Raw genomic sequence first — 12,733 nt, forward strand, 5'->3', positions numbered from 1 at the left:
TATAGATGCCTACAATGAAGCACCCAAAACAAAACAAGGCAAATGACTGCAATAATTATCAATAAACTGAAGGGATTACTGGACTGAATGCCATGTCAGTAAAATTTTGCAGCATTGCGCAAATCCTGAAAGAAAAGTGGTGTCTTTTTTCCTGTGAGCCACAATTTTGGAGGGAGACAATGAAACAAACCTCATTCAACCCAGCATTCACCATGACATGAAGACCACTCTACACAAGACTCCTTATAGGAACATACCTAAAGTATACCTTACATTGAGTATACCTTACTTTTAACCTGTTCCTCTAACCTGCAAGCAACTAAGCACTCAATTTTTTACCATTTAAGAGCAATTTTACTAGTATATTCTTCTACTGTTATAAGGCATTTTTTCCTTCTCTGCAAAACTCTTCTGCAACAACTTTCCTTCCTCCTGGGCATTGCTCAGCACATTTCAATCCATCTTTTCTCCTTAGAACTAAATTAAAACCATGTTAGCAAATAACCAAATGCCTCTCAATTGCTAACTCCAGAAGACATGTCTGAGTCTTACCTTACTCTGCCTTTTTTAAAGCATTCACACCTGACTACTCCCTTCTTCTCTCCTTATTCTTCTGACCTCTATAGCCGTTTCTTTTAATAGATCCTCTTACTCCACCTGCCTCCTAATATTGGTGTTCCTCAGGCTGCCAACCTCAGTTCTCTAAGCTGTATCTTCCAGCTTGGTTTTAAACATTGCTTAAGCCAGTGAACATAATCAAATCAGCCTCTACCAGATACCTCTCACCTCAGCTCCAGATCTATTAGCCAAAAGCATATTGGATACCTGAGGGTAAGAAATGTCTATGAATGTATTCCAGTACTCCCTGTGTACAGTGTCTGGCACAAATACTTGTTGATAAATATCCCAAAGGCACCTCAAGTTCAATAGGTTCAAAACTAAGCTTATCATTGGCCCCCTCACAAATTTGCTTTTTTGGTTGGTTATACTACCACACATCCAGCCTATGGACCAAACAGAAAGCTCATGGTCACAGCCTTCTTCCATATTACTACTGATACCATTTGTGGTATCTCCCTAACCAGTATTCTCCCTCCTGTACCCGCCCCCCCCCGCCCCACACAAAGGGTGCCAGTATTCCAGGTGACCCTCCCTCACAGCCATAGCTGACTAGACCAGATACCTCTGTGGTCTACCAACACCTGATTGATCAGATTCTCTTTTTCAGGAATGTGAAACTGGGATGCAGATATGCTGACTGGCCCTGCTGGTCACCTAGATGAAGGCCATGAAAACTGAGAACTTAGAATACTGCAATATAAGGAAATGATCTGCAGAGAACAATGAAGCAGTTCTGGAAGACCACGAAGACAGAAAAACCAGAAAGGAAGAAAACCCACTCTGGTCCTTCACCACTTCCTAGGCCCTGGTTGCTACCCGTCATGAGGTCCCACTGCATGTCCAGACCTTAGAAGGTATTAAATAGCATTAGTTTTTCATAATTAATTCCCTTTGCTTCTTTCATATTAAGAAGGTTTTCTGTTACTTAAAACCAAGAGCCTATTAAGATAGCCCTGATTAGTTCCCAGAATGGGCTGTTCTATTTTGCATCTATATGCTTTTGCATTCTGTTTCTTCTAATAGTCAGTCTAGCCTTCTCTCCAAGAACCTAGCAGGTACAAAGACACTTGAATGCTCTTGTTGATATTAACATGACTTCAGCAGCTGTGTAGATGATTAGTTGAGAAGGGCAACAAAAAAGGAAGCCATTACAAGTTAATTTCAGAAAAAAGTGAAAGGCCTAAAGTATCATGGTAGGGACAAAGTGAACAGATTAAAAAGAGGGTTAAGTAGCAGAAAGGGAGTGGTTGATTGACCAATTAAAGATAGAGACGGAGAGAAGTGGAGTGTAAAATGATTCCTAGTTTCTGGCATGAGCCACTAACTGAATGGATGGCAGAGCCATTCACAAAGATTGGTTGAAGTCACAAATTTGGATAAGACGACCCTACCCAACTTGCTTTTTACTACCCATCCTTTGGAAGTCCAGCACAGTCATTAGATCCTCTGTAACTCTTTCCTGAACCCCAGGGACAATGTATGCTGCTTCTTCCTCTGAATACCCACAGCACTTTATCTGTGTCTCTCTCTCTCGCCGACCAACTTCCTATTACTACTGGATCATTGTTAATTTTGCACATGGCTTTGCTCACTCCAAAAATAAGCTCCTTAGATACAGGATTTACATTTAACATTTATGAACCATCTATGATGTCTAATACTGTGCTAAAAATTTATTTAAAAATTAGTATAGTCCTTCCAAATCTCTCCATTATTAATAAGTCAAATAAAACAGAATAAATAATACCTCTAAAATAAAAAGGGTCCTAAGGATCTTTACAAATCTAATAAGGCAAGTAAAATGGAAGAATTCAAGCAAAAATTTCAGTTACTTACAGACATTTGCAGGTATTTCAAACCAACATTTACTTATCAGTTCAGCCTACTAAGCCATGTTATAATACAGTTCCACTATGCAAACTACATAAATGAAAAAATAAACAAAACAAAAAATTCTAAGACCTGGATAAATAAGCTGGTAGAATCTCTTCTCCAGTCTTCTTGCTACAAAAAATCCTACATAGTGTCCCACAAGCCTCAGCTCTTCCTGCTTCATAGTTATCAGGAAATTCACTTGCATCAAACATAGGATTGGAAACCATGGTGTCTGTGGACATTTGTGACCCTTTCCGTCGAAACTCCATGCTAGCTTGTGTTGTAATGGCTGGGGAGAGAAAAGGAGCGTTTTATTATATTTGTCAATATGCAGACAGGCTCATGGGACCCTGGACACAAAGATCAAATGTTGGTGTCATTAAATAGCTACTTGAATGGAATCCAATAATTCTTTTGTTTAGCAACCATATTTTACTTTTTTTAAAGGGCTCTCTGAAATCTTCTTGGAAAATGGGTAACAATTAATTTACAGTGGTACTGTCAGTTTAACAAATTCCACAAGAAGTATTTTCCAGCTGAATTTTTGATTAGCAGAATACATTTGTATATATCTGTAGTTATATACAGATATATAATAAATTTGGCTTTTCTATTATTCATTCTGTTTTTAACTTCCCCTGCAGAATGATACTTAAACATTAAGAAAAAGAGCCACTGCAATTTCCACATTACCCCAGACGAACATCACTTCTGAATGGGCAATACCGTGCTAGTTTTTATACTTTAGGGAGAGGGCAAAGTAAGGAAGAGTAATGCATAGGAACGAGGAGAGAGCATTCCCACCACCCACCCAACTCCAAAACATACACCAAAGAATCGCCCAACCAAGCAAAATGAAAATGAATTTTAACAACCACAGACAGCAGCTAACTTGAGGTTGATAAATCAGAAAATTGTATTGGTAAGAGCATCATGGTCATTTGTTGTCACTGAAACAGAAGCCCTTCGAAAGTTGCTATTATTTTTAACAAAAGATTTCAGAGTGTGTTAAAAATCACTCTGAAATCTTTTATCACTCTACACAAAATATTTAAATTATTTTGTAATAGATTTAATAGAATGCAGAGTCAAATATAAATCTTTATGCAACTTCCCATGAGCCATTTTAGTCCTGAATAAGCTATCCAGCAATAATACATTTAAAAAACACTACATGCAGAATGCATACAAATCAAACATTAAATCTGTATAAAAATAAGCTTAAAGCTTAAAAAAAAAAAAAAGAGCCAAAACACAGTTAGTGCAAAACCCTGGAATTCATGACATGACCAGACTAGTGTACAGAAATAATGGGACTGATTCAGGCAGATTAATTTGCTTTTGCCAACAATCTTCCCCATTCAAAACACAGAAAAGTATTTTTCTTCCCAAGTGCAAAAACTACGAGAGACAATGACAATCAAATTTTTTAATGGAATTATGAAAAAAATAAAAACATGACTGCAATAAGAGGAAGCTTCTGGTTCCTACTTACAAGATTTATAAGAAAGAAGAATTTGGATAAAAGATGCTGCAAGATAATAGAAATAAATGGAAACAAATCAAAGGACAGCAGTAATTATAAAATACTTTAAAGATGGTGAAATTTTACAATAAGTTAAGAAGCTTTTTAGCTTTTTAAAAGTTAGATTCAAAGCTTTATGATACCATAAGCTAGTTCAAAAACATAAGAAATTGTGCATTCAGATCCAAAATTATAATTTTTGTATCATGCAAAAGAAATGAACAAAGAAAATTACACAACTACAAAAGAATTGAGGTTTTGAACTGCCCATAACGTGCATTAAAAGTTTAGTTCATTAACCCTTCCCAGCTCAGTTACTTTTACAAAGCATAGTGTACTGTCAAGTAAATCTAAAGCTAACCAGTTCATAGAAGCAAACATTTTAAGTTTGAGGTGAACTGCATGGCAGAATTCCTTGATGACAGCCAGTACTTAGAAAACAGACTAACATTAGTGTTAGTTTTCCCAAACCTCCCACCACCCCCAAGACTTTAAGCGTGGCACCCAATAGTACTCTAACCCATTCAACTATCTGGACACCTCCTATCTCCCCAGGTAATGTAACAGCCTTCCTCAACTCTGAACACAAGGCAGGGAAGAGAAACTTCTATCCTTTCCCCACCAAGAAAAATGTTAAAAGAGTTAAAAGAATTTGTTGCCCACACATGATTTGAAACTGACTTCTATCTTTTGGCACAAAAGGGTGAGCAAAGCTGTTACAAAATCCCTACAGAGCAGGAAGATCTGTAAGTTCCCTTTAAGTAAGCCCACCAAGAAGGCAGGTTGAACCATTCTGAAATGAGGGATTTTAGTGTCAACAGCTTGATACCCAGAAGATACCCAGTAAGAAATGCATCTCAATAAAAGTATAAATATGACTGACTTATTCTAGAAAATACAAATATAAATGATTTAGAAAACTCAAAATATAAAGCATATAAGAAAATATAAAAGCCAAAAACTGTTTTTAAATTTTCATTTAGTCATCCTAAGTACATTTATTTATTCCTAAGTAAATACTACAATTCGAATTTGTAAATAAAATATGGAAATGGTAGAATATAAAGTGTCTAAATTTGAACAAAATAAATAAGGGAATCCCTAAACTGAACCATGCAATCTCAAATTATATTCCTGAAAATGTCTTTACAGTCACAACTTTTCTAAATAATGTAAAATATTTGTAAGACTATCCAATATAATTACATGTGTATAATGCTAACAGTCATAGACCTTAGTTCTGAGATGATACATAATACGTAAGAATGCATATCTGAAAGAAAGCAGAGATCTTTATGGCCATTAGTTTTCTCTTTGGAATTAACAGTTTCCTTAGAGATGCACAACTAATGCAATTAGGCCTCCTTTTACCTCAAGATATTTCCAACACCAGTGGAAAAGTGCTTTCTTACCAAACGACCAATACACTCATTAACGCATGCCACACAGTGCCTGGCACAGAGTAATTCAGTTCAATAAATGACAGCCATTATTGTTATTCGGCTCTGTAAGATGTCATAAATAATCCTCCTTCAGTATATTCTGCACTACCCCACACTCCCATCCTGTACCCTATGCAATTACTTCCAAATATAATGGTAAGGTAACAAAAATAAATCAGATTTTACTTAGATGGTATTTCATTTGTTATAAAATCTAAATAAAGATATCAGGGTTGAGTTATTACTTGTCCACCAGTCTTATTTAGTTTCAGAAAAATGGTATTTTTGAAAGTGTACCCTTGAAATAAAGTTCTCTAGACTAAAATCTGAGAGGTTTAGAGTCTTTTGTGAAGCAGAAGTTTTCTAATATATATACGCACTAATGAGTGAATGGCTATCAAAATCTAAGAAAACACTTCTTGTGAATAAATTTCTGGTCAAAATCTTTAATTCTCAATATCAGCATTATTATCCTGGCTGACATGAAGGGAACTTCCAGGTCACCTACTGAAAGGAATTTGATGGAACAAAAAAAAAGTAGCTAACCTTTAAAAGTTTGTCTAATAAAAACAGACAAAAGTCAAACCTTACAGAACAAACATAAAAAGGACAGGTAGCAAAACTTGCAAAATTCGGTTACTTCAGCTGGAAGGGGTTAAGCACAAGACGCTGCTTCGTAAGAGACAGAGACTTTTTTAAGATGCATATTAATCTTGCAGGTAGGAAAGATTAAAAAGAAAAAGAAAAAGGAAAGAAAAAATGATAACATATTTCTTGAGCAATATTTACCAGTCATGCTGCTGTCTCTGTTTATCCCATTATGAAGTTTACAGTGAACAAATGCTGCATCAAATAACCATGATCCAAAGAGATTCAAGATGCTGTTAACCTTTGGTCTTTGAGGGGCAGGCAGTGGCCGGGGTTCTGAAGTAGTCTGATTTGGACTTGACAGAGGAGAAGTGGAGGATGTCTGGTGCTGAACTTTTGAGGCATGAGCAGTACTGACCTATCAGAAGGACACAAGAATATATATATCCACACTCACGAAAAGTTTGAGAAAAGGGCAAGACTTTTTTAAAAGGATGGCATATTAAAAAGCCAATGTTACACAGCATAAGAATGGTGATGAAAACTCTTACTGTGCTTGTCTTCATGGTGGCCTTATTCACGGTAACAGCCCGGTGCCTCCGGTTGTGTGGTGGGGTGGTACTGACAGCCGCGCTCTGAGGCATACTTAATCTATTCACGGGTGTTGGAGGAGCACTGTCTGATCGGGGTCTAGAAATGCCTTTAAGAAAAGACAAATGGGGTTATTGTTCATAGTTCAAAATATGTTCAGAAAATCTTCCTCAAGCAACACCAGTGAATGCTCTGTATAGACTATGGCAGAGACTGCTAGTATCCTCCCCATATCCATTCGCCATCCCTTCCTGAGTTGTAGAACACAATTTTAGCTGGCTATGGCTACCCAGAATAAACAGCTTCATTTTCAAGCCTCTCTTACAGCTAGATGTGGCCGTGTTCTGATCATAGAAAAGTAGGTGGTGTTGGGTGGAGAGTCCAGGGAAGTTCCATAAAAGGACCAATCAAGTGGAGTCTCTCCTTCCTTCGTAATTCCTGAACAGAAGAGTTGGACCTCATTCAACCATCATGGCCCATGAGAGAGTGAACAAAGGATGGAGAGCCACGAGATGGAAGCACTTGGGTCTCTAACAATGGTGGAACTGCTACAGCAGCCCTGTACTGCCTAGTCCCTGGGCTTAACCCATGTGTAAGTAAACTATCTTTGTTTCAACCACAGGTATTTTTGGTTGTTATGTGGCAAACTTAATTTGAACTAATACAGGGGTCGGCAAAGTAGATTTATAGTTGTGAGTATACAAAACAGAGTTTATTCTTGTATTATTATTAATTATTATTTATTTGTATTATAACTATAAACCTAGTTTTGCCCACCCTGTATATTACCTACATAATACAAGGGGGGACCCCAAAAAACCTGAATTATCTCCTGGAGGGCGGGCCCCTTGTAATACAGGCTTCCCCCACTAGGTTAGTGTTCTAGGAACCCATCTGTATCAGTGTACCAGCTGGCATTGTTGTGAGAGGCTGCATTTGGCTTCAGTGAATTTTTTTGATGAGTCTTTCAAAGTGTTTGCCCATTTCATGATGGGTGATTTACAAGAACACCTGCCCATACCGTGCAGAGCATTCAGTAGTTTTTAACCAAAAATGGCATGACCCCCACACCCCACCCTCCCTATTCACCCAATTTTGCCCTAAGCAACGTTTCTTTCTGTTTTCCTGGATGAAAAAAGGCCTCAAAGGGAAACCTTTTGCTGATGTGGAAGAGGTGAAACAAAATACAGAAGAAGCACTAAAAGGCACCAAAATTGATGAATTCAAGAACTGTTTTCAGCAGCAGAAAAGAAACAGCTTGATAGATGTATCGCATTAAATGGAGAGTACTTTGAAAGTGACTGAAGTTTAAACACGTAAGAATACACAACTTTTTATAAATAAATTCTGGGGCTTTTTTGGGGTCCCCCCTCATATATTAACAAGTACACATAACAAACGCTTCAGAAAACCATACATATTAAATACTGTGCCTTTCAACAGGTAAAACTAATTCTGATTTTTCATATTCCTAAACTGTGAAAAGCAGTAGTTCACAAAAGAAACTTGCCTTCTAATGATGCCTAATACAGCATTTGAAGCTGTATTTTCTTGGATTGCTAGTGAGAATGAACACTAGCAATCTTCTTATGCAAATCTTTCATTCATATCCTTTGTCCATTTATCTACCAGGTCTTATTCTTTCTCTTAGCATTGTTTGGTCTATTTATATAAGGACAACAAAAACCCTCTAGCTATTACATGTGTTGCGAATAGTTTGTTATTCATAATCAGATCTGTTCATCTTTTTCTTTGGTCTTTCATAATAGTTTCTAAAACTAGACTCTAGAGTTATCTACATCTAGCAACATACACAAAACTCACCTAAGAATGCATCCACCAGACAGCTGATTCCACGCATGGCACGAAAAAATATTTGAGGCAGATGTTTAAGGCAGGGATACTGATTCAATTCTTGTGGCATTCCGCTCACATTCAAGAACTGTTCCTGAAATTTGGGAGTAGAGCTTATAATGGCTGGATTACTCAAATCCACGGGATTACTATTAAGAGAGAGAGAAGAATTAATTATATATTTAAAAGTTTCTTTAGCAGTAAGAAACATGCAATTGATTTTAAGAACAGGGCTGTTTGTGCCTATTTATTTCAGAGAGGAGACTAATCTGTACTTAATAGGCTAGGACTATCTGCAGTGCGCACAGAGACTTACTCTGCCTATTCAGAGGATGAGGATCAAAACAAGACTAGAGATTTTTAAGAGTATACATGGATATTTTTCTAATATGTTTGGAACTAAGCAATGGAAGAAAAATGGTAAATAAGTCAACAAGAACTCCAAGAAAAAAATTTTATTTAATATTAACATACTCAGTTTTTTAAAAACTATTTTTAAATTGGTATTAGTGTTTGTATTCATGTGTATGTACTGAAGTCATACATTTCAAAACAATGTACTTGGGCTTGAGTTATATTTCCACTAAAAAATAGATTTAGATTTCCACTCAAAATGTTTGCTTAGCTATCCATTAAATGGCCTCTCCAACTCAAAATGATATTGTTAATAAACCTACAGGCAGCACCTGGAAAGAATTTCCACTAGTCACAAGGCCAAAAGAACTCGGCTGAGAAATACAAATCAGTGGTTTATAAATGCTCTGCTCTATGAAACCCATTTTTCCATCCACTCAGACTCTTAGTTGCAAGTGAGAAAAAGGAAGCTATGTATAGGCTTCTTTTGTTAGATTGTATCCACAGAACTATAATTCATCACATGGGGTAGAGGAGATAAGTCTAGTAGCAGTGCCAGAAAGCTCCACATGTAAACCTGAAATGATTTTACTAGCAAAAAAAAAAAAAAAAATTGAAATAGGTAACAAGGATACAGACCAGATTATAGAAACTGCATTCCTACAGGTCCCAACACCCTCTACATCTGACACATGTGGAGAGCCTGTTTAAAAATCCAGATTCAGCCTCAATTTACTGAAACAGAACCTCCAGGTGGGATCTGAAGGGCAGGTGGCCATGCACAAAGAAGTCCAAGGATAGGAGTATTCTAATCAAGGGAAACATTTTTTCTCCCCTGGAAAAAGATAAAGCATTACCACACTAGATGTTGGTGCCTATCTCCCCATCATAGTCAGCTCTCTTCCCAGGAAATTTGCCAATGACCGTGGCAGCCCTTTCTGAATAACCCTCATGGACCTGCCTCCCACCCAGCCACAGCTCATTTAACCAACAGGGTAAAAACATCCAAAAGGTATCTATCCAGATGTCCGGTAGACACCTATAATTGATGTAGCCTAACTAACAAAAATAATTTAATCCAACTTATCCATTTGGAGAATCTGAGCAAAGAAAAAGCCCCAGTGAACTGAAATGGCTAGAGCTGGAAAGTCATACAGTATTTATACCACTGGACAAGTTACCACTGGGTTGCATATACCCCAAAGGCAGAAAGAAACAGGGACTCAGGGGAAAAAGAACAGTGTATAGGCACAAAAGAAACAAAAACAAGAGAGAGATGACAAGAGGAGCTCATCCCAAGGCTGACTTGATCCACCCCCATCTTGAGTACTGGATGCTCACTGCTTCTTGGAACTCAGTGAGACTTCCCTATCATCAGGCAATAACCTCTCTTTTTCACCGGCATTTCCTTAAGTAGGCTCCTATTCTTCAGATCCAAAAGAATCCTTAATAAAATAATAAAATCTTTCAGCTAAAGAAGATACAGCCTGAAAAGATAAACAGTGAAGAAATGGGAAAAGATTATCCAAGAACTACCAGTAAAAAAAGATTACAGGATTAGTGTTTCACTGGTGATTTATTTCAAATTCTAAGGAACATATAACCTCCACAAAACAGGGCACAGAAAAACATAGGAAGTTTCCTGTTCTTTTTTGTTTAAGGTACCAAAACATACATTAGTAAAAAAAAAAAAAAAAGGGAGAACTAGAGACAATTTGGAAAAAAAATTAAAAGACTAGCATTCCATAACAAACCATAACTTTTCTCTCAGGAGTGAAGAATAATTCCATATTGATATAAATTACTATATCACATCAATAGGTAAAAAAACAAACATTGAAATGCTTAAAATAAATCCCAAAATATGATCTGAATAAAATTTATTTATATTTTTTAAATTTTAAATTTTTTAATTGCTTAGGAAACCAGGAACAGAAAAGGGAATAACTAACATCGACAACCAATATCCCACTCAAATTTCATGTAGTAGAGGCATTCCAATGAAAATTAGAACATAGAAAAATTTTCTAGTCTTAAACAGAAAATTACAAAAAAAAATTAAAAATATAAACAAATCACTGAAAGATGAAAAACACAAACTGAAAAAAGATACAAAATAGTTAACATCCTTAATTTATAAAAAGGTCATACAGAGTAATTTATTAAAAAAGATTTTATTCATTTATTTTTAGAGAGAGGGGAAGATGGGAAGAATGAGAGGAAGAGAAACATTGATCGGTTGCCTGTCACAAGCCCCCAGCCAGGGGCCTGGCCTACAGCCCAGGCATGTGCCCTGACTGGGGGTCGAACCAACAACCTTTCGGTTTGCACGATGATGCCTAACCCACTGAGCTAAACCAGGCAGGGCATACGGAGTAATTTAGAATCACTAGTACACAAATAGAGAAATGAGGCTAGTCAAATCAGAAAGAGAAGATATTCAAGGAAGAAGTTTAAGAATCGAGACAGTACAAAACAGAAGTTCCACAGAGCACAAGAATGGGGCTAGTAGAGACAAAGTAAGGAAGTGATGAAGCTGAATTGATTAGAATTACTACAAAAAAAGAAATAGCAGGAAGGGACAATTTATCTCTCTGTGAAATTTAACAGTGTATCCCTCAGCAAAATTTTAAACAACAAGGAGGAGGGACCCTGAGCGTCAGACTGACCAGTTCGTGCTGGTCAGAGAGAGGAGCACGGAGGCTCCAGTCCCCACAGCATGCGAGAAAGTCCTGGGAGAGATATCATCCAGGCTGCAGCCACAGGCAAGAGAACAAATGCTGCATCTACCACAAGGAACAAGCTCCTAGAGAGTAGAGACCAAGAGCAGCTGAGGACAGCATGACCCTGCTGGGACAGGCAGAGCAGAAGGCACGTGATACAGATGTGTGCGCTCTCTATTTGGCTCCACCCGACACTCTGAAATCCAACAAGAGAATTACAGCGTGGCTCCTAAGACACTTACTGGGGGAAGAGCACATGAAAAAGTAAAGTAACAGTACCTTAACATATGCAAAAAGCGAAACCATGTCTGTGCGACACATTCATTATCCATTTCAGGAGGGATCAGACTGGCATCTTCATCGGGAACTTTAAATGGAGGAAATGAAGGACCATAAGTAAAGCGTAGCAATCTAGAAAATTAAAAAATGCACACCACTAAGTTCATTTCTTAACAGAATAATATTCAAGAATTAAAATACAGGAGAAAATAGATGAAACGTATTATATCTCACTGAAGTAAGATAAAAACACTTGTTTATAAAACAGTAGTTAAAAGCAGATTTCCAGTTCTATAAAAGATTTAAAACACTTAGTATTAATAATTTGTTTGTTTTTAATCAATTATTTATAATAGTTATATTTACATTTTACTTACATTTTATAAATTATATAATTTATATTATAAATTAATATACTAAAATTTATATTGTGACTACGTTTAAAAAAAGAACTCTCACCTTTTAGAATTATACATTAAAACATGCAGAGCTGATTACGGGAATGTAAAGTACAGCATAGGGAATATGGTTGATAATACTGTAATAACTACGTACGTATGGTGCCAGGTGTGTACTAGACTTATCGGGGGAATCGCTTCCTAAGTTACATAAATGTCTAACCACTATGCTGTACACCTGAAATCAATATAATATTGAATGTCAACTGTAATTGAAAAAAGTGTTTAAGTAAAAAAAATTTTTTAAGACATGTAGGGTTGAGTGATGGCATTATATATAGCAGGGGTGTCAAACTCATTTCCACCAGGGGCCACATCAGCTGTGTGGTTGCCTTCAAAGAGCCAAATGTCATTTTAGGACTGTAAAAATGTAACTACTCCTTAACAGTTAAGTGAGAGCTCAGCACTGCTGCCGGGTAGAAA

General features: G+C 36.8%; 1 protein-coding gene across 4 annotated transcripts in view; it reads right to left on the reverse strand.

Moving 5' to 3' along the window:
• The window catches only part of RALGAPB (Ral GTPase activating protein non-catalytic subunit beta), an 85,306-nt gene that overhangs the window by 47,395 nt on the left and 25,178 nt on the right, over window positions 1-12,733 (reverse strand). For all 4 annotated transcript variants that reach the window (XM_053925951.2, XM_053925950.2, XM_024559729.4 and 1 more), the window contains exons 6-10: window positions 11,853-11,984; window positions 8,467-8,645; window positions 6,603-6,751; window positions 6,253-6,469; window positions 2,584-2,785 (exon numbers count right to left, since the gene is read on the reverse strand). In XM_053925951.2, coding sequence (XP_053781926.1) covers window positions 2,584-2,785; window positions 6,253-6,469; window positions 6,603-6,751; window positions 8,467-8,645; window positions 11,853-11,984 — 879 coding nt within the window. The remainder of the gene's footprint in view (window positions 1-2,583; window positions 2,786-6,252; window positions 6,470-6,602; window positions 6,752-8,466; window positions 8,646-11,852; window positions 11,985-12,733) is intronic.

The sequence above is a fragment of the Desmodus rotundus genome, chromosome 6 (assembly GCF_022682495.2).
Source record: "Desmodus rotundus isolate HL8 chromosome 6, HLdesRot8A.1, whole genome shotgun sequence".
Taxonomy (NCBI): Eukaryota; Metazoa; Chordata; class Mammalia; order Chiroptera; family Phyllostomidae; genus Desmodus; species Desmodus rotundus.